General features: G+C 31.8%; 1 protein-coding gene across 1 annotated transcript in view; it reads left to right on the top strand.

The window, feature by feature from the left end:
* Positions 1 to 20,254, top strand: part of LOC145291196 (solute carrier family 23 member 1-like) — a 133,084-nt gene that overhangs the window by 95,387 nt on the left and 17,443 nt on the right. The window contains exons 8-9 of the mRNA XM_080136774.1: positions 10,748 to 10,904; positions 15,464 to 15,613. Of these exons, the coding sequence (XP_079992900.1) occupies positions 10,748 to 10,904; positions 15,464 to 15,613 (307 nt within the window). The remainder of the gene's footprint in view (positions 1 to 10,747; positions 10,905 to 15,463; positions 15,614 to 20,254) is intronic.

The raw sequence follows: 20,254 nt of genomic DNA, 5'->3' as shown, positions 1-20,254 counted from the left end.
CATATATAACAGTTCTTATAATACATATAGGATGATAATGACATTTATATTACATCATGACGACGACTGTAACAATTCTTGGGGACTTCATATTAATAGAGACTGGGAGATATTGATGCAACAGTTATTATACACATATAGAGGAGAGGAGATTCATTATTATGATGGAGGAAGCACATTACTTGTAAGGGTTATGCAAGAGTTCGTTTATAGATAAATATACAAAACACATTTACCTTTTTGGCTGTAAAGACGACAGAAATAACACAGTTACAAAATATAGATGATGTCTTTATTCTTCGACCGGCCGAAGGGTGATGTCAGGAATTCAAGCCTTTTCGACTACATGGTCTACTCTTCTCCCTTCGCCTCTTAGGGGCTCCACTCTCCAACTGACTCTATCGCCGATTATTTAATCCTCATCGCACTCTTACTGCCTAACTTCGAACCCTCGATTCCTGCATTGAGACATCTCCTTTGTTTGTGACGTCAGAAGTTTGGTTCCCAACGTGACTACTTTCACGTGGATTTACATATGTCTGTCCAAACACACTTTTGGCAAACAAAGAATCCTCAATTCTAATTGTTTAATATCTAACCTATTTTTTAACAATATTTGTAACTCGCATTGTCCATTCTTTTAACTGACATATTTAATATCCAGCTATTCTAAAAGAATGTACAAGCGTTTTTTTTTTTCCGACATAAATAATATATAGCTATTTCTAAAAGAATAAACATTCCTCGGATTTCAATTATCCACTTGCCTACAGGGTTCGATTCTAGCCTTTTCCTAATATTATTTTCACTTATCTAGTATGTCTTCATGTAACAAAAAGGTAAAAGTTGAAAGAGTTGACCTTTGCAGATTCTACCAAATTTCTCCACCCATTTTTGGTCTAAACACTTACAATTTTAGATGTAGGTAACTTGAACATTTTATTTTGATTTGAGACCAAACTGATAAATGTTAAGGGGTTAATATTGAGGTCAATTTTTTATTTACCTCTACGGTCTCTACGAAATTACTCAGACAATTTTTGGTCTAAAATTTGAAATAAAGTGTATTCATAAGTTAAGGCAAATTATGTACAGTACATAGGGCCTGAGCAAAGTCGGGCTGAACTGCTAGTATATCTATAAAAGTGAAATTGTCTAGCAAGCTACTTTAGCAATTTTCAGTATGTAGACTGGAGATTTCGCCATAAGAGGTATTGAGATTTGGGAAAATCTTTTTAATCGGTTTCTGGCAAGACATTTGGCTGTCAAGGAGTAAAAGTTCAACGATTTGACCTTTGAAAACTCTACCAAACTCCTCCGCCAATTTTGGATTTAAACAATTGAAATTTTGGATGCAGATTACTTGGACATGGATCAAACTTTTAATTTGGAGCCCAAAACAATAAATGTTAAAGAGTCAAAATTGGGGTCAAATTTTTTTTTAAATTGACCTCTGCGGTCTCTACAAAATTACTCAGCCAATTTTTAATCTAAATATTTGAAATTTTACATAAAGAGTATTCAGACATGGGGTAAGCAGTTTATGGCATCGGAAAATAGGTACAATTTTTTCGATTCCCAATTCCGATGCGGTTTTTGGCCGAAAATTTGGCTACCAAGGGGTCAAAGTTCAAAAATAATTTACCTTTGCGTACTCTAGCAAAATATTCAGCAAATTTTGGATCTTAACATTTGAAAATTTACATAAAGGGTATTCAGACGTGCAGCAATCTTTTTAACAAATTTAGCTGCCAAGATGTCAAAGTTGATAGAGTTGACATTTGCAGATTCTTCCAAACTCATTGATTGAGATTGTCGGACTGACTTCCTCATCTTGGTTGTTATTGTCACAACGTTTCGGCCTTTTTGCCCTCTGGCCTTCGTCAGGTGTTTTGTATCGAACTGGGGAACCGTTTGTTAGGAGTCTCAAACCCAACCCTTTATTATTATTATGGGGTTACCGTGTTCGGACTCCAGCTAGGCTTTGGGACATAGTTGCTGATTCTCTGTTTTGAATGTTACTTTTTCACTGCCTTCATTCAGGATTGAACTCAGCACCTTTGGGTAACTGTAAACTTTGATACAACGTCTAGGACCACTCGGCCATATGTCACTAGGAAAATTCTTAGTTGCTTTTTGTTAATGTTAAACCTATGTTGTTATTCAAGGTTTTCTCTCTCTATCAGAGGTGTCCAAATTGCATTCAGCTCTATGCTTGTTTTGCTCAGTGGGTTGTTATGTCCGAGCATGTGAGCTGTTTCTTTAAGTTTTCTCACTTTCCAGTGGGTCTCTCTGTTTATTATTTTTACTTCATCCCATAGGGGGCGATGGTCCCCTTCTCCATCCAGACATGGTTGGCTATACCCGATTTTTCCGTCTCCCCTTTAGTTACTGCTTTTCGGTGTTCTTCCACCCTTACTTTAAGGGGGCGGCGTGTTTCACCTTTGTAAACCTTTCTGCAACTGCATGGAATGGAGTATATGCAGTTTTTTGATCATGTTCTCCTCCATGCGGGGCTTCACTCGTACCAGGTGTCGTCTGAGTGTTGTATGTATATGTATGTGCATATATATATGCATGTATATATATACATACATATATATATGCATATATATGTATACATATATATATTCATATATATATATGCATACATATATATATATATATGCATACATATATATATATATATATATATATGCATACATATGTTCCGAAATAGTGTTTGCATCCTGTTTATTATTTATTTATTTTTCTACTTATAAAATTACTGTTGCTATTCTCTTATCTTTTTACGATTGCTTTTACTTTTACGGGTATTTTTTTAAATCTGAGTGTTCTTATTAATACGTTCTTACTATTATGGATGTGTTTTTGTTCTTGTCTTAGTTCTTGCCTTGGAAGGTCTCGACGTGTATGCGCAAATAATGTCATGCATACATACCTGCTTGCCTTGTCCAGCGGTTGATATATTCTGGTCGCTGGTCTCCGTTTCATGGGGAGTGGTCACTGCTGCAGACAGACGCATTGATAACACAAGATGGATTTGAATCTTCAATTCTTTTTATTAAGGCAAGCCTATCATGGACCCTGGTTGCCGCGGAGAGACCCTAATCTCCTGTCTGATCCATCTGCATACCAAAACAAACTCTCAGCCCATGTGGTCGTCGACTAGAAGACTACAACCACAATTCAGTGTCACCCCTAACTTCCGGTGCACGTCACCCCTAATTTCCGGTTCATCGAACCTCGGTCATTAACGGTGATTGACTTTGACGCCTGTCAAACCCAACATTCTATGATCCCACTAAACTCGCTGATGGGAATCAAAAATATACTTACATAACATACTATTTCTCCAACTACCTAGATAGCATTTAAGCTGGGATTCCCAATACTACACATATATTATATGCATGCATATATATGCATATATATATATACATATACATATATGCATATATATGTGCATACATATAAGATTATATATGCATATATATGCATATATATAGATATACATATATATATGCATATACATATGCGCATATATATGCACATATATATGCACATATATGCATATATATAGATACGCATATTATATATATACACATATATGTGCATATATATGTGCATGTATATGCGCATATGTATATGTATATATATGCATATACATGTGCATATATATATATGCGCATAAAGTTATGAACAGTACATAGGGGGCGAGCAAAGCCGGGCTGAACTGCTAGTATCATATAAATTTGACTAATTTATTTTTAATTTAATTTAAATTTAATTATTATTATCATTATAACCAACACCAGCCGCGTTTAAAAATGGAAGTAAGTTTTCATTTAATCTATGAGTTCTTTCTCTTTAAACTATGACATTTTATTTCCCTGTTAAAAATTTCATATATGAAGAAGACTATGCTGTGTACAGTAACCGGATTCGATACTTCACAGGGTTTTCAATATAGTAATATCCCAGATTTCCATCATAAATCCCGCCCTCTCTCTCTCTCTCTCTCTCTCTCTCTCTCTCTCTCTCTCTCTCCTTGATTAAATTATTTTTTATTTTATTTTATTAATTATTTATTTGTTCAATTTGTAATTTCTTTTGAAAATCGATTATTTTTACATATGTATGTATTGTACATGTGTTGTAACAGTAACTAACTTGTTGACACCCCCCTGCAGAAAAGTGCTTAGTTAAAGGGGAAGATATTAATATTTTTAGCCAATTTTTCGATATTTGTCGTATGAAAGGTCGAACTTTAAAACGATACTGATCTTGTTAAAATCTGTCGCCTCTATTGAAAGTTTAAGGCAGACATGCAAACAGACATACATACATACATTTATATATTGGTAACTAAAAATTTTCGATCCAAACTGATGAAAAAGCTTGCCCTATCTCTGAATACCTTTTATGTAAAATTTCAAATATTTAGACCAGAAATTGTCTGAGTAATTTGGAAGAGACCGCAGAGGTCAATTCTTTTTAACTTTGACCCCTATTATGACCCATTAAAATGTATTGTTTGGGGCTTAATTCAAGTTATATATATATATATATATATATATATATATATATCGCTATCGCTATCTGTATCTCTCTATCGCTATCTCTCTCTCTCTCTATCGCTATCTCTCTCTCTCTCTCTCTCTCTCTCTCTCTCTCTATTTCTCTATCTCCCTCTCTATCTCTCTCTATCTCTCTCTTCTGATCTTGTACACATGATGCAATGGGGAAAATTTAATTTTAATGCATTGTATTTATGCACAGTACTGAACTGTAATAATGGACTGCACAACCTATCAAGTGTTACAATCTTTCTATTGTGTTTAGGGCGGGTTATAAACATTACAAGAATTATTTTTAACAGTTTTTGTCCTACTTTGCGGATTTTCGAATCTCCCGGGTTGTTTCGATCCCTATTGTTGTATTGTGTGGCTAGTATTAGTAAAGGGTTAGCGAAAACATGGACAGAAGAGAGAGAAACACGTGTGAACGGAACAGAAGCTTTATTAACACTAAAGAAGGGGGAGTAGTTTTTGCTACTACGATATACCACGTGATTGTGTGGTGGGAGGTTGCAGGCAATGGTGATAATGGTAGTAATCCCAGTCAAGGGGAGATAACTCATGTTACTTGATGTATATAACATCTATCTACCGTGATATTCAAGGAAATACTGTACTTGATATGAGTCTTAGTGAGAGTTCTTGTCTTATTACATATGATGTTGTATCTTAGAGAGAGAGATGTTGTTGTAATGACATTTTATAACACATACATATAATAACGATACAATTTACCTTTTTGTAGAAATCACAACACAAAGATGAGCTTTATCCAAAACACATGGTGAATTTATTTAATACGACCGGTCGGGATTTCCTCATTAAGAACTCAAAGTTTCACATCTTAGTTTCTGAAGTGACGTCTCGCTTCAGACGTCCGCCTGTCTGTCTCCCCTGACTGTCTCTCCTGACTGTCTCTCTGACTGTCTCTCCACCAACTAACTCGCACCTGCTATATTGAGAACTCCATGCATCCCGGCCACGTGAGCAAAATTCACGTGTCTCAACATGCGCGACTTTGCACGTTTTCGACATTGATTTCCCAATAACCTATTTTCCTTGTTTGTTTCCACAAAGGAATTTAACCTACATATCTAATTTATTTAACTCATATTTTATTATCCACATTCTTTTAACAATTGAATAGTTTATTTATTATTTATTTCATCCGAATTAACATTTTACTGGACATTCCATTTAAACCTATTGTTCTTTAAAACTTATGTCCAGGGTTCGATTTCTGCTTTCTCTTATTTCCATTTTAACTAATCTCTCTATTTTTATACTTACATGAACAGGGGACAGCCCTTATCATGTAACATCCCTCCCTTCCATATTTCACAAAAAAAATGTATGCATTTTTAACTTTAGTACATTTTTTTTATTATTTTTACATCTACACAACCACACGGCTAGAAAGATCAGGCTAAAAAACACAAAAAAAAATCTCTTTTAGTCAGCCCTTCACGGCCGATTTCACAATTATTTATTTTTTTTATAAGATCAGAACCTTTCTGATCTTTGTGGCATTTACTTTTTGGGTGTAGGGTATTCCTATAATTCACATCAGCTATTTTCCAGCCACCCATATGCCGCAGACTAGAGGTTTTCACCTTTCTCGAAATGGACGACTTCCTTCGTCTCAAAAGTGCTCTGATCTCTCTTTCCGCATGGTTAGTCTTATTAAGTATGGCTTTGTTTTTTGTTTTTTTTTATTCTATAACTATCTCATACGGGACATACCAAAGCTCATATACTTAAATCTTTGTGGTTGGCTTCAGAAGTTTAAGATATACCTTTTTTTTCTCTCATACGGATTCACTCGGATTTCCTTGCTTGGATTTTTGAAACTTCGACGAGGATTTAGAAATATCACCCCTAACTAACTAACACGTTTCGCGCCCAACACCGTAATTGCGCCTAAATTCTATCTAATTGCCCGTTTTTTTTGTGATTTTTCTTTCCTCTCACCAGAGCTTCCAAGATCCAGCAGATATATCCCACATTCATGCTTCTATAAAAAAAAATACAAGGTTATATCTTTCTTACGTAATCTACGGCATATTTTTGCCTGTCTCTTACTTCATTAAGCTATATGTGATTGCCTCGGGACTACCTCTCATCGGTTTACTGGTCCCCTTAAGAATTTTCGTATTCTTTCCAACGCCTGTTTATTAACTAAGCCAAGACTTATTTACTACTTTGCTTGGAGTCGTCTACGTGCAACCAGCTTATTTTAAGCACTTAATTAACCAGGTTCCCAAATTTTTCGTATAGGGGCACTTCTTGTGCTTATCAATCCCTACCAAGTCACTTTTCTTGGAGAAAAAATTTTAGGATCTCTAAAAAAAACAACAAAACCAAATGCTAAAACAAAACATCTTTCTTACGGCGTATCACATCTAAAATCTCTCCAAATGCCCGTTTACGTAATTTTAATTCTTGTCCCCCTTCTAAAATTCTAACTGAATCTGTAAGCCAACCATACGTCTTAACTTATTTTCTACTAGATCATTTTAATCTAATGTATATTTACGGATAACTTTGAATTCTTGCTGTGAAAATCATAACATTACATAAGACAATTTACAATATTTGTTCAACATCATAAAAACATTTTCCAAAAAAAAAAAAATATCTTAATACATTTAAACATTTTGCAACAATTATAACTTTTTTTTTTTTTTTAACAACAAAAAAAATCATCTGTAACAAACAACAATTCAACAGTCTGTCCAAACAATTGTCCCTTTTTTTTTTTTCAAAAACAAAATAAATGAACACGCAAAAGCCGAAAAGTTCACTATGAACACAAAATGCATTTCAAAACAATTTACACGCCGTTTCATAGAGAGTACATGCGACCTTTGAAATTCCTGTTTTGATTGACAGATTAAATTCAACAATTCGTCCAAACGATTTCATATTGACACACATTTTCTAATGCACTTCTACAAATTTCAAAACAATAATAGATTACACAATCTCTGCATTCGCGTGTATGTGTGTGTGTGTTTTTTTTTTTTTTTTTTTTTTAACAGGCCAATTCATTTATCAATGAATTACGTTGGTGACTTGTTTACTATTTTTTTTTTCATTACTACGAATTTCTTTTTACGGCATATCGGCCTTTTCTTCTTTTTCTTTTTAATATTTCTTGTATCTTTTGTTCTCTGTGTGCGTGTATGTTCAAATTTTTTTTTTTTTTTTTTCATTTTTTTTTCTTCGCATTTCTGTGATCGTGTAATTTTTTTTCTTTTTCCGTGGTATTATTTATTTATTATTATTATTTTTTTAATTATGTTGGACCCTTTTAAAACGTTGTGTTTCTTTTTCTTTTTCGAATTCTGTGATCGTGTGATTTTTTTCTTTTTCCGTGGTATTATTTATTTATTTTTTTTAATTATGTTGGACCCCTTTAAAACGTTGTGTTTCTTTTTTTTTTTTTCTTTTTTTTTCGTGGTATCGACCCCAGGTTCGGTTTCTGCATCGCTGATGCAAAAGGTTCACGAACACCAAATTGAAAGTTGTTATATAGTTGTTTCATTAAAGAGTCTTAGTGAGAGAGATGTTATAAGTGATGCTTTTTCTTGTGAGAGTTCTTATTTTATTACATATGATGTTGTATCTTAGAGAGAGAGATGTTGTTGTAATGACATTTTATAACACATACATATAATAACGATACAATTTACCTTTTTGTAGAAATCACAACACAAAGATGAGCTTTATCCAAAACACATGGTGAATTTATTTAATACGACCGGTCGGGATTTCCTCATTAAGAACTCAAAGTTTCACATCTTAGTTTCTGAAGTGACGTCTCGCTTCAGACGTCCGCCTGTCTGTCTCCCCTGACTGTCTCTCCTGACTGTCTCTCTGACTGTCTCTCCACCAACTAACTCGCACCTGCTATATTGAGAACTCCATGCATCCCGGCCACGTGAGCAAAATTCACGTGTCTCAACATGCGCGACTTTGCACGTTTTCGACATTGATTTCCCAATAACCTATTTTCCTTGTTTGTTTCCACAAAGGAATTTAACCTACATATCTAATTTATTTAACTCATATTTTATTATCCACATTCTTTTAACAATTGAATAGTTTATTTATTATTTATTTCATCCGAATTAACATTTTACTGGACATTCCATTTAAACCTATTGTTCTTTAAAACTTATGTCCAGGGTTCGATTTCTGCTTTCTCTTATTTCCATTTTAACTAATCTCTCTATTTTTATACTTACATGAACAGGGGACAGCCCTTATCATGTAACATACTTCCAAAAATCCAAAATATAGTTAACGTTCAGGAAAATCATAACACCTTGGGATATTTGATGTATTTTAAATAATATGTAACTAGCAATACGTTTTGTTACTTGATACTATGTACAGTTAGTGCATGTATAAAAGTACATACTTTATTGTTATTGCGAGAATAAATAACCGTCCAGTGTAACATACTATGAATCAATACGTGGTGTGTGCGTGTGTGTGTGTGTGTGTGTGTGTGTGTGTGTGTGTGTGTGTGTGTGTGTGTGTGTGCGCGCGGGCGTGCGGGTGGATGTTGAACAGATACAATAAGCATGAGAGCATGAGACACTTCTTCAAACGGACTGCTAACTCCAGTAAACGTATGAATAATTAAAAGACAAACAGTTCAACCGTAAACATTCAAGTAACAGTTTTTAAACAACAATAAACATGCCTACCATTTTTTGATTGCAAATAGTTTTATTTTAAATTCATAGACATCGTGGTGATCGGAGCCACAATGCCAAGTTCTCCGCTCTCGTCTTCACATTATCGAAAACGTCCCCTTGTGTGTTAGAAACTGACCTTACGAATGGGTGAAAAAAGATTGAATAATTCGACCCCCAGTCTTTCCAAGCTCATAACTACTCGAAAAATGTAACTCAACCCCTATTTTTTTTTTTTCAATTAAAGGAGCAAGGACTAAGGTTTCATTAAAAAAAAAAACCGTTGTTTCAAAAAAAAGTGTTTAAACTTCGGACTTTACAGGTAAATTTCTAAAGAACACTTCTTTTTTTGTTGTTTTAAATTTGAATATATTATTTATTGATCTTTTATCTTCAATTTGAGATATATAAAACGTTGGTGAGTAAATTAATTATTTAATTTTTAATAGGCATTTCAAAATGGGGGACATAAATTAAAAAAAAACGTTTGTCTAAAGTATTATATTCGGTTTATTAGAAAGAGCATAAAATTTCACATTGACTCTGAAAATATTGTAAAAATTAAACCAATAAAAAAATTTTGATAGATTTTTAAAGTTTAAAAATTTAAAAATATTTAACAGGTAAATTTCGATTGATTTCATTACGTAAAAAAAATGTTTTTTAAGAAATTAAAAAATAATATTTCTATTACTTTTTATACAACTTTAGTAGTTTATTTTGGAAGTATAATCTATAAAGAAAATAAACAACCCACTTACGAAGTATAATCTATAAAGAAAACAACCCAATAACGAGTTTTTTTTATATATTTTATTCGCAGTTTCGTGTAAGGGGTGTCAAAAATTCCCCCAAAATTCTGATACACCTACCCCTTGGCTTCCCGGGCGTAGAAAAACCGATGTTCCTGCCAAGGGAACAATTCTGAAACTGAATAAAAAACACGACTGAAATTGGCTAGTAAGAATCAAATATAAAATGCTATTTAATTTTAATTTCGAACGTTCAACCCACTTTTCTTTATATAATAGATATAGCTGTATATTCTAACAGAATAATAGATATCACTTTACATTCTAACACTTCTACTTATATATGGCATAATCACGTTGATACACCAGTTCCCGCCAGATCACCGAAGTTAAGCAACGTTGAGCCTGGTCATTACTAAAATGGGTGACCGATTTGGAAATTTCAGGCGCTGTATGTAGGAGGGCAACGAGGATATACATGTGACTGGGGACCGTTTATGAATTTCATACTCCCATATACTTCCTTCTTCGGAGGAAGCCGGTTAAACCTAAATAGGATTAGTGGCTTTTAATAAACACGCGAACAGTACTCCTTGGATGCATTGTAGTTAAAATATGGTCTTTTAAACCGACAGATTTACTAAATTGAGCCAGATTTTATTATCTTATTATTTTAATATTTTCCTTATTCGTTTTCTTATTGTTTCAGGTTTTATTCGCTATTCTTACGGCCTGGTTACTTTGTTATATTCTCACTGTAACAGACGTTTTCCCCAAGGAGGCAGGCAAGTGGGGACATGAAGCCCGAACAGATATTTTCAATGATGTTCTAGAAAAATCCGCCTGGTTTCGTTTTCCCTATCCAGGTAAGAGCATCAGCATTATCGCTGAAACCGACCCACGAGTTACGGTTCTTAAACTCGTCGGAAGTAAACGGTGTTTATTAATCTGAAGACCCCGCCGAAAATGTCGGTAAAAACATAAGAATAAAGAAATAATCAATATTGAAACCAGCATATCTTAAAATATAATAAATAAGAATATTCGTAAACTGATTTTTACAGAAATAATTAATATCGAAACCAACATATATTTTTATATTTAAATATAATAAATAAGAATATTCATAAACTAGTTTTTTATGAATAAATTTGTTTATTTACTAAGATATTTTACTTTAACTTCTTCGAAACTATCTTTATTAACATATTTCTAAAAATTAGTTTATTAACATGTTTTAAAATATATTTAATTGCATGTTTTTAAAAACTTTATTATTATGTTTTTAAAATATGTTTATTTATATATTTCTAAAAAATTAATTTACATGATTTTAAAATATATATCTTTAAAATTTATTTACATGTTTTAAAATTGTGTTTATTTAAATGTTTCTTGAAATATGTTCACTTACATATTTTAAAAATATGTTAATTTACATATTCTAAAAATAGTTTTTTCATGTTTTAAGAATATGTTTTTTACAAATTTTTAAAAGATGTTTATTTATATATATTTAAAATATGTTTATTTAAATGTTTTTAAAATATGTTTATTTACATATTTTTAAAATATGTAAATAAACATATTTAAAAAAAGGCTTATTTTCATGTTTTAAAATATAAACATATTTTAAAATATATTTATTTACATGTTTTTTACATATTTGTATGTGTATATGTTTTTAAAATATATTTATATATTTCAAAAAATACTTTATTTACATATTTTAAAATATATGTACATACCTTTAAAATATGTTAATTTACATATTTAAAAAAAAAGTTAATTTACATATTTTCAAATTATGTTTCTTTAAATGTTTTTTTAAAATATATTTATTCGCGTATTTTTAAAATATGTTAATTTACATATTTTAAAAATAGTTGTTTTCATGTTTCAAAAATATGTTTTTTTTACATATTTTTAAAATATGTTTATTTACAAATATTTAAAATATGTTTATTTAAATGTTTTTAAAATATGGTTATTTACATATTTCTAAAATAAGCTTATTGTCATGTCTTAAATATTTGTATTTGCATATTTTAAAAATAGGCTTATTTTCATGTTTTAAAAATATATTTATTTACATGTTTCTTTACATATTTGCATGTTTATATGTTTAAAATATATTTATTTACATATTTTTTCCATAATTGCATGTTTATATGTTTAAAATATATTTATTTACGTGTTTTTTACATAATTGCATGTTTATATGTTTCAAATATATTTACATGTTTTTTTTTTACATAATTGCATATTTATATGTTTTAAATATATTTATTTACATGTTTTTTACATAATTACATGTTTATATGTTTAAAATATATTTATTTACGTGTTTTTACATAATTGCATTTTTATATGTTTAAAATATGTTTGTTTACATGTTTTTTACATAATTGCATGTTTATATGTTTAAAATATATTTATTTACATGTTTTTTACATAAGTGCATGTTTATATATTTAAAATATGTTTGTTTAAATGTTAAAATAAGTTTAATAACATGTTTTTAAAATATATTTATTTACATATCTTTTAAATGTGTAGATTTACGTCTTTAACAAAAATGTTTATTTACATATTATAAAATAGGTTTATTTAAAGTTTTTAAAACATGTTAATTTACACATTTTAAAAATAGATGTATATTCATGTTTTAAAAATATGTTTATTTACATATTCTTAAAATATTTTAATTTTCATATTTTCAAAATATTTTTCATATTTTAAAAATATATTTATTTGCATATTTTACGAGTTGGAACAGTTACATTGGGAGCATTGCCAAGACCGCTGCGAAGTAGGTAGGCTCTCTCTACTGCGCTAGAAAACTACTAACGTTTGAAAGTATCTTGTACCTCTATAAGGCCACCATTCATCCATGCATGGAGTATTGTTGTCATATTCGGGCTGGTGCATCTGCTACTAGTCTTTCGCTCCTAGACAGGGTTCAGAAGAGAGTCGCCAATTTGATAGGTCCTGAACTATCATATAAGCTTCAGTCTCTGTCCCATTGACGAAATATTGCATCCCTCTGCCTGTTGTACATGTATTTTAATGGTGAGTGGTCTGACGAACTGCAAGCACTTGTACGCCCTCGATTTAAACACAAGAAAAAGACTTCATAACAAAGTTCAACTTCGCTTTGAACATATCCCAATAACAATATACATAAATAGACAAAACATAAAATACACTTACACGCATGCATGCTTATGCAAATGTGCACCCTCACACACGAATCAAGACAAGCACGATAAAGTATGCGCACACATTCATGGCCACGCGCGTCCATATCAAATATAATACCATTTCCCTAAACTAAACAAACAATTAGAAACAAAATACATTACTCTGCCCACATTTAATAAAAGAAAATCTTTCTAGACTAAGACAACTTTAACCAATATGTGTGTGGTGAGTGGGGGGCGTGTATGTGTGTCTATGTGTATGTATATGGGTGTGTGGGTGTGTGGGTGTGTGCGTGTGTGTATGTGTGTATAGGTAGGTGTGTGTATGTATGTGTATTCCTGCATTTATATTTCTGTATATGGGTGTATGTATATGTGTGTATGTATATATGTATACATGCATATATACATACATGTATCTGCATATATGTATGCATGTATGTGTGTGTATGTATGTATGTATGTATGTATGTATGTATGTATGTATGTGTGTGTATGTGTATATTTATATATCATTTATTTTCCATTTTGTTTATGTATGTGCATATGTTTGGGTGACTGAATACATGTATGTATGTTTAGATTGGGAATCGACCTTACATCTATCTAGATATCCTGCCTCTATCTCCGTCTTACATGCACGGACATGCGCGCGTGCACACACAACCACACACATGTGAAAGAAAAAATCACAGATCTTGACCCACACACATTCAGACACACACACACACACAACACACACAACCGTCGCCTTAATGCACAAGCACACACTGATACACACACATCAGCAAAGAAAAGAAATCATAAAAACCTATAAAAGCATTCACGAAAAAACTAAAAGTCCCTCCATCCACTAAATGGACTTAACGCTAACTGATTGAACTCTTGACCAGCACAACGACTATTGGTGACAAAATGTCTGAGATTGGCATCTCCCTGAAAAATACAATCAGTTTTACCAGAGCTAAAATATTTTCCAAACAGACATTCCAAACTTTAACTAAAAAAGAACCTTTATATAAAAATATCTGAAGAAAGCTGAACAAGTCTTGAAATGCGTTATAAAAATATTTTTAAAATATTTTAAAATATTTTAAAATATTTTAAAAAACGAGAAAAGTCTGAAAAACCTACAATTGTTGATGGCTACACTCTTTTAAATATGCATTTTTTCTCTCGTTGGAAGCACACAACCATCACTTTATAAATAAATAAATAAATATATATATATATATATACACAGATACATATGTATATACATATATATATATGCATATATATATATATATATATATATATATATATATATATATATATATATATATATACAGATACAATTATTGATGGCTACACTCTTTTAAATATGGATTTTTGTTTTCTTTCGTTGGAACTACACAACCATCACTTTATAAGTAAATAAATAAATATATATATATATATATATATATATATATATATATATATATATATATATATATATATATACACACACACAGATACATATGTATATACATATATATATATGCATATATATATATACAGATACATATATATATATATATACATGTATATATGCATATTTATATATGCATATATATATATATATGTATATATACACAGATACATATGTATATGCATATATATATATATATATATATATACAGATACATATATATACATATATATATGCATATATATATATATATATATATATATATATATATAATCGGTCAATTTAGCTCACATGTGTAGATCATCATATAATGGTTAGATCACTCTGACAGACGTTAAAAACTTGTAAAAATAAATCTTTAAATTTCCACAAAATTTTTTTGCGGTGGCCGAATGGATTGGGTCCTTGCTAATGGAGTCAGCGACGGCTTCGTTGCCGGGTTCGAATCCTTCAACCGATGTTAATCATGACACCCTGCACTGATGATTCCCAAAAATATGAAACACTAGTGTCTGTAGGCATTTAATAGTTATTATAGTAAATATGTATACATAAATATAAGCATATATCTTCTCACTTTTCTTTATTATTGCACTTTTTATTGATTTTTTATTTGTATCTCGTGAATAACAAAACACGCAACTGCATATTTGGAAAAACTCGTGACTAATACAAAAACATAGAAATAGAATCTCAAATACTTTACTTCTTCGGGATTAAATGCTATTTACTAACGGTTTGTATTATGTTTTTTCTTCTCTGTCTTCAGGTCAATGGGGTCTTCCACTTGTGAGTACAGCTGGTGTTCTTGGGATTTTTGCAGCTGTATTTTCCTCTATTATTGAATCGGTTGGTGACTACTACGCATGCGCTCGGATGGCTGGTGCACCGCCTCCACCAGTTCATGCAATCAACAGAGGTATGATTAACAAGTCAAAGATTATTTGAGTGGATGAGTGACACAAACTTGTTTTTATTTACTAAACAGTTTGTGACTGTAGAGCAATATGTAGGTAGGTAGGTATGTATGAAGGTAGATAGGTAGGTAGTGGTAAGAGTCTTAATATATAGACTTTTTTAATAGAATATATTTGTTGTTTTCAAGTCAGTTTCTATTTAACCCATAGTTGGGACCCTAACAGGTACTACCACTTCGGGTCAGAGTAGACCTGGGAGCAATGGCAATTAAAGGGTGGCTCCACACTCCCCAAAGCCCACAAACTTAGGCTCATATCCAGGACCATCGACTGAAGGAAAACATCAGGAACGAAATAAGAGTGTTGAATCGCAATCCAGAGATTCTGCAATCTGCCATGAATAATGTTTTGGAAAGAGAACAAATATGCGAAGCTGAAATTAAAGATTTTTTGAATTTTGCATTTTTTTTTTTTTATTTCCGCATGTCTTAGTGAGATTGTGCTAAAATTACAGAAAGATATCAAAAATAAAGAATCTACTTAAGTTCAAAACCCTTTAGTGCCTTTTGGGACACCCTGTATATAGAATCTTGTTGTCTACGTAAATTACATGGATATCATATGTAGATTATATTGATAATGACGTAACAATGGAGAAAATTTGTAGAAAATTTATGTTCTTTTATTTATCTTTAATTCAGGAAAACAAACACCAACTGTTCCCATCTGTACCTCCTATCTCCGCCATACCGTGTTTTAAGTTTTTTTCTCTTTTATAAAGCAATTGATTAAATTATTCTACGTGAGTTTATGTTCAATTTCTGAAACAATATTTTAAATTTATTGTTTATTTAAGACATAGCTTTCTAATTTATTTATCAATTTTATAATTGCTTGTCTTTGCTTCATCTTTTCCCAGATTCCAATTGTCCCATTGTTTTTTCGGTTAAAGTTGTCACTTAATTTTAGTCGAAATTTGTTTAAAGAATTTAATAAATCTGATTTTTTTCGTTATGCATTGTTCGCCTCATTTTAACGATGGATTAAAGGAAGGTTGCTGTGGGGAAAATAGCTTACCATACAAACATCCTCGTGTCTGTCTGTCCTGTGAGTCATGCGCGTCGAGAAAGAAAGAGTCCATCATGGCGGCTGTGACGTTTTGTAGTGAACGAAGTCTCGCGAGATCACGATCAAACAGGTCACTTGTCAGTGGGAGAGGATCGAGAAATCATTTGACGTTTGAGAAGCGGCAAAATCAGTTGGGAGAATTTGTGTAAGCAGTGATGTTTGCCTGTTGATCGACCACAAGCTATTTTGGTCCATTTTTTGCAATGGACAAGTTTGATCTGAGATTGATCTCAGAGTTCGACGGCTCCTCCGCCTGACCCTCGGTAGTTGAGTGGTGGGAAAAAGCTGAGCTTGTCTGCCGGCTTTGCAAAATAAAGGATCCCACGCTTGTCATTCCATTGAGGCTGACCAAGGGGGCATACTCCGTTTATCAAAAGCTTGGGGATGAATCAAGTCTGGAGGAGATTAAGGAGGCACTATACGCAGCCTTTGCTACAGACCCTTTTATTGCCTGGAGGCAGTTCACCGAACGGGGCTTGGGTTGGATGAGACGGTAGACGTCTACCTAGCGGATTTAAAGAGATTAGCTACGGCATTTGGTGGAGTGATTGAACGCATATTAAGTTGTGCCTTTCTCACAGGACTCCCGGACGACACTAATGACCATCGTCAAGGCTCAGCAAGATTGGGCTTCAGGAATTGTTGGCAAGAGCCCGCAATATTTTAAAAGAAAAAGATGCGAAGCCAGTGCTAGCAGCTGCAGAAGCATCTACTCCATTAGTTGAGTTTTAGTGTGTACGTGTCATGTTACTTATGTATTTTTATTTTTATTTTATTTTATTTTTTATTATTTTTTTTTTTTTTTATTATTTTATTATTTTTTTTTTTTTTTTTAATTTATTTATTTATTCTTTATTTATTATTTATTTTCTATTTATTTATTAATTCATTTATTTATTTATTTATTTTCCATTTAGTGTCGTCTAACAACTCTTGCTGACATTTTTTTAAGTGATGACCTGTATATTTCAGTTAACCTATATTATTTTGCCCTATATATCTTTTTCGCACCTTTAACATTTCCTGTCTGGGTCATTTTGACTTTTGTTTCCCTTGATTTTATATTTTATATTTAACTTTATCATCACTTTTCTTTTCTCTCTCTCCTCTTTCTCTTCCCTGATCTTTCTTATTTATATTTATGTCTCGAAAGTAGAGTGAAAAGCATATCTTATTTTTCTTTTCTTTTTCTTTTATTAATATTATTGGAATCTTTTCTTTTTTCCTTGTACACATTTTTGTGAATTATTCTATGGATTTCTGCCTTTGGATTATTATGGACCATTTTCTTCCAATTACGGGATTTCCCTGGATTTTACTTGTACAAATGGAAATTCTTTTAACTTTCTTGAAGTTTTACATTTGGATTTTACCGTCACTGGATTTTTTATCTTCCACCAGACTATCCATTCATGTGTAATCACCTTTTTCTTCACCATATTCCCTCTGCTTCACATTTTTTGTTTTCAAGTAAGATATTTGACTTACTTGTTGTTTCATCAAATACTTCTGCATGCAAAATCCGATCTGGCATTTTGCTAATTCCTACTCTCTGATGAGAAGGAAAGTATTTCTTCGAAACTCCGCGGATTAAGGACTATCCATTTATCTAGTGTTTCCTTTTCAGATTAAATATGTTTTTAACTCATTTCAAAGTGTTTTTTTAACATATTTTATTAACTGTTTGCTCATATATATATATATATATATATATATATATATATATATATATATATATATATATATATATATATATATCTTTCTCTTCTCTTCTCTATCTATCTTCTATTCTTTCTTTTTCTATCTATCTTCTTTCTATATCTTCTTCTTCTATCTATGTTCTTCTCTATCTATCTATCTATCTATCTATCTTTTTCTTCTATCTATCTATTCTTCTTCTATGTATCTTTCTTTCTTCTTCTATCTTCTATCTATTCTTTTCTATCTATTTTCTATCTTCTTCTTCTATCTCATCTTCTTTCTATCTATCTTGTATCTTCTATTCTATCTATTCTTCTTCTATTCTATCTTCTATCTATTTCTATCTATCTTCTTCTATCTTCTTCTATCTTCTATCTTCTTCTATCTATCTGTCTATATCTTCTTCTATCTATTCTATTCTTCTATCTATCTGTCTGTCTGTCTTCTTCTTCTATTTTATCTATCTATCTATGTTCTTCTATCTTCTATCATCTTCTATCTTCTTCTATCTTCTTCTTCTTCTATCTTCTTCTTCTTCTTCTTCTTCTTCTTCTATCTATCTATTTTCTATCTATCTATCTTCTATCTATCTATCTTCTATCTATCTATCTTCTTCTTCTATTCTATTTTCTTTTCTTTTCTTATATTCTTCTTCTTCTTCTTCTATATAAATAAAATTAACTCATTTTCACCTCCAGCTTTGACCTTATTAGGATTAAAAATCATGACATTACAAGCAAATGTAATGTGTACAGACTGTAGCATATTATCTTAGGTTTGCTATAGGCCTATTTCCTCTACAATTCCTCGACAATGGTGAGAATCCACTGCCAAAATCGCTTAGATTCAATGGAAGTTGCAACATCTTTTCTCTCTATTAGATTCCTTCTTCCCCTCTCCTCATTTACACCACAGCAGATGCGTTCACAAGGAACAGTACAAGGTTACTTTTTTTTTTTTAATCTTTTCCCCCTGATTTATGCTTTCTGTTTTTTCCATAATAAAATAGAAATAAAACAAAATTATAAAAAAGCACGCAAAAACGCGATTACTATTATTGTTTTCTTTTTGCTTTTTTTTTCGTTAATTTAAGACGCAATCTGCGAGACTAACCGGGTTTTACATCCGGTTTTAACGACTCTAACCATGAACTCTAACTATGACGTTTATTTATTAGTACGTTTAGTGTTTGTTTGTGACGTGTTCTAATCTAAATGTGTTACTAACTTTCTATTAGTGGTTCTTCATATTCTGAACCCGTTTTATGTTTCGTGATCATCTAATGTCATATGCGTGCATGTGTGGGTCATATGTGTATATTCGACATACCTTTATCTTCTCTGCTCACTGAACCTGGTCCATGCTGACTTCATCTTGTTCTTGGAGGGGGCTGAAACCTTTTGGACGAAACACATTGACTCCAAGACAATGATTGGTTTTCATATTAGATTTTTTTTTTCCACTTTCCAGGATGTCGCGCAGAAGATTAGAAAGTGAGTTTCTTTGCTTGTGGTCTTAACAGTCTACATTGAGAGACACGTCACTCCCTCCCAAGAGGGGAGGAGAGGCAACCGTAAAGCCGAACCACTCTGCTTCAATCCCAAGTTCCAACTCTTCGATGATTTCCAGCTAACCTGATCATGTGACTCACACGTAACATACACATAGATACAATCAGCTGACCAGACCTTCCGGTAAACTTGTCTATGATCTAGCTTTTCATATTTTGACACGTTTTATAAATATTCATCATATTCATCTCTTGTCTACTTCTCCAATTATTTAGATAGATAGATAGATCGATCGACATAGAC

The sequence above is a fragment of the Euprymna scolopes genome, chromosome 12 (assembly GCF_053919585.1).
Source record: "Euprymna scolopes isolate OS-2025 chromosome 12, ASM5391958v1, whole genome shotgun sequence".
NCBI lineage: Eukaryota > Metazoa > Mollusca > Cephalopoda > Sepiida > Sepiolidae > Euprymna > Euprymna scolopes.
Note: the sequence above shows the minus strand (reverse complement) of the source record. Positions and strands in the feature narration are given on the sequence as shown.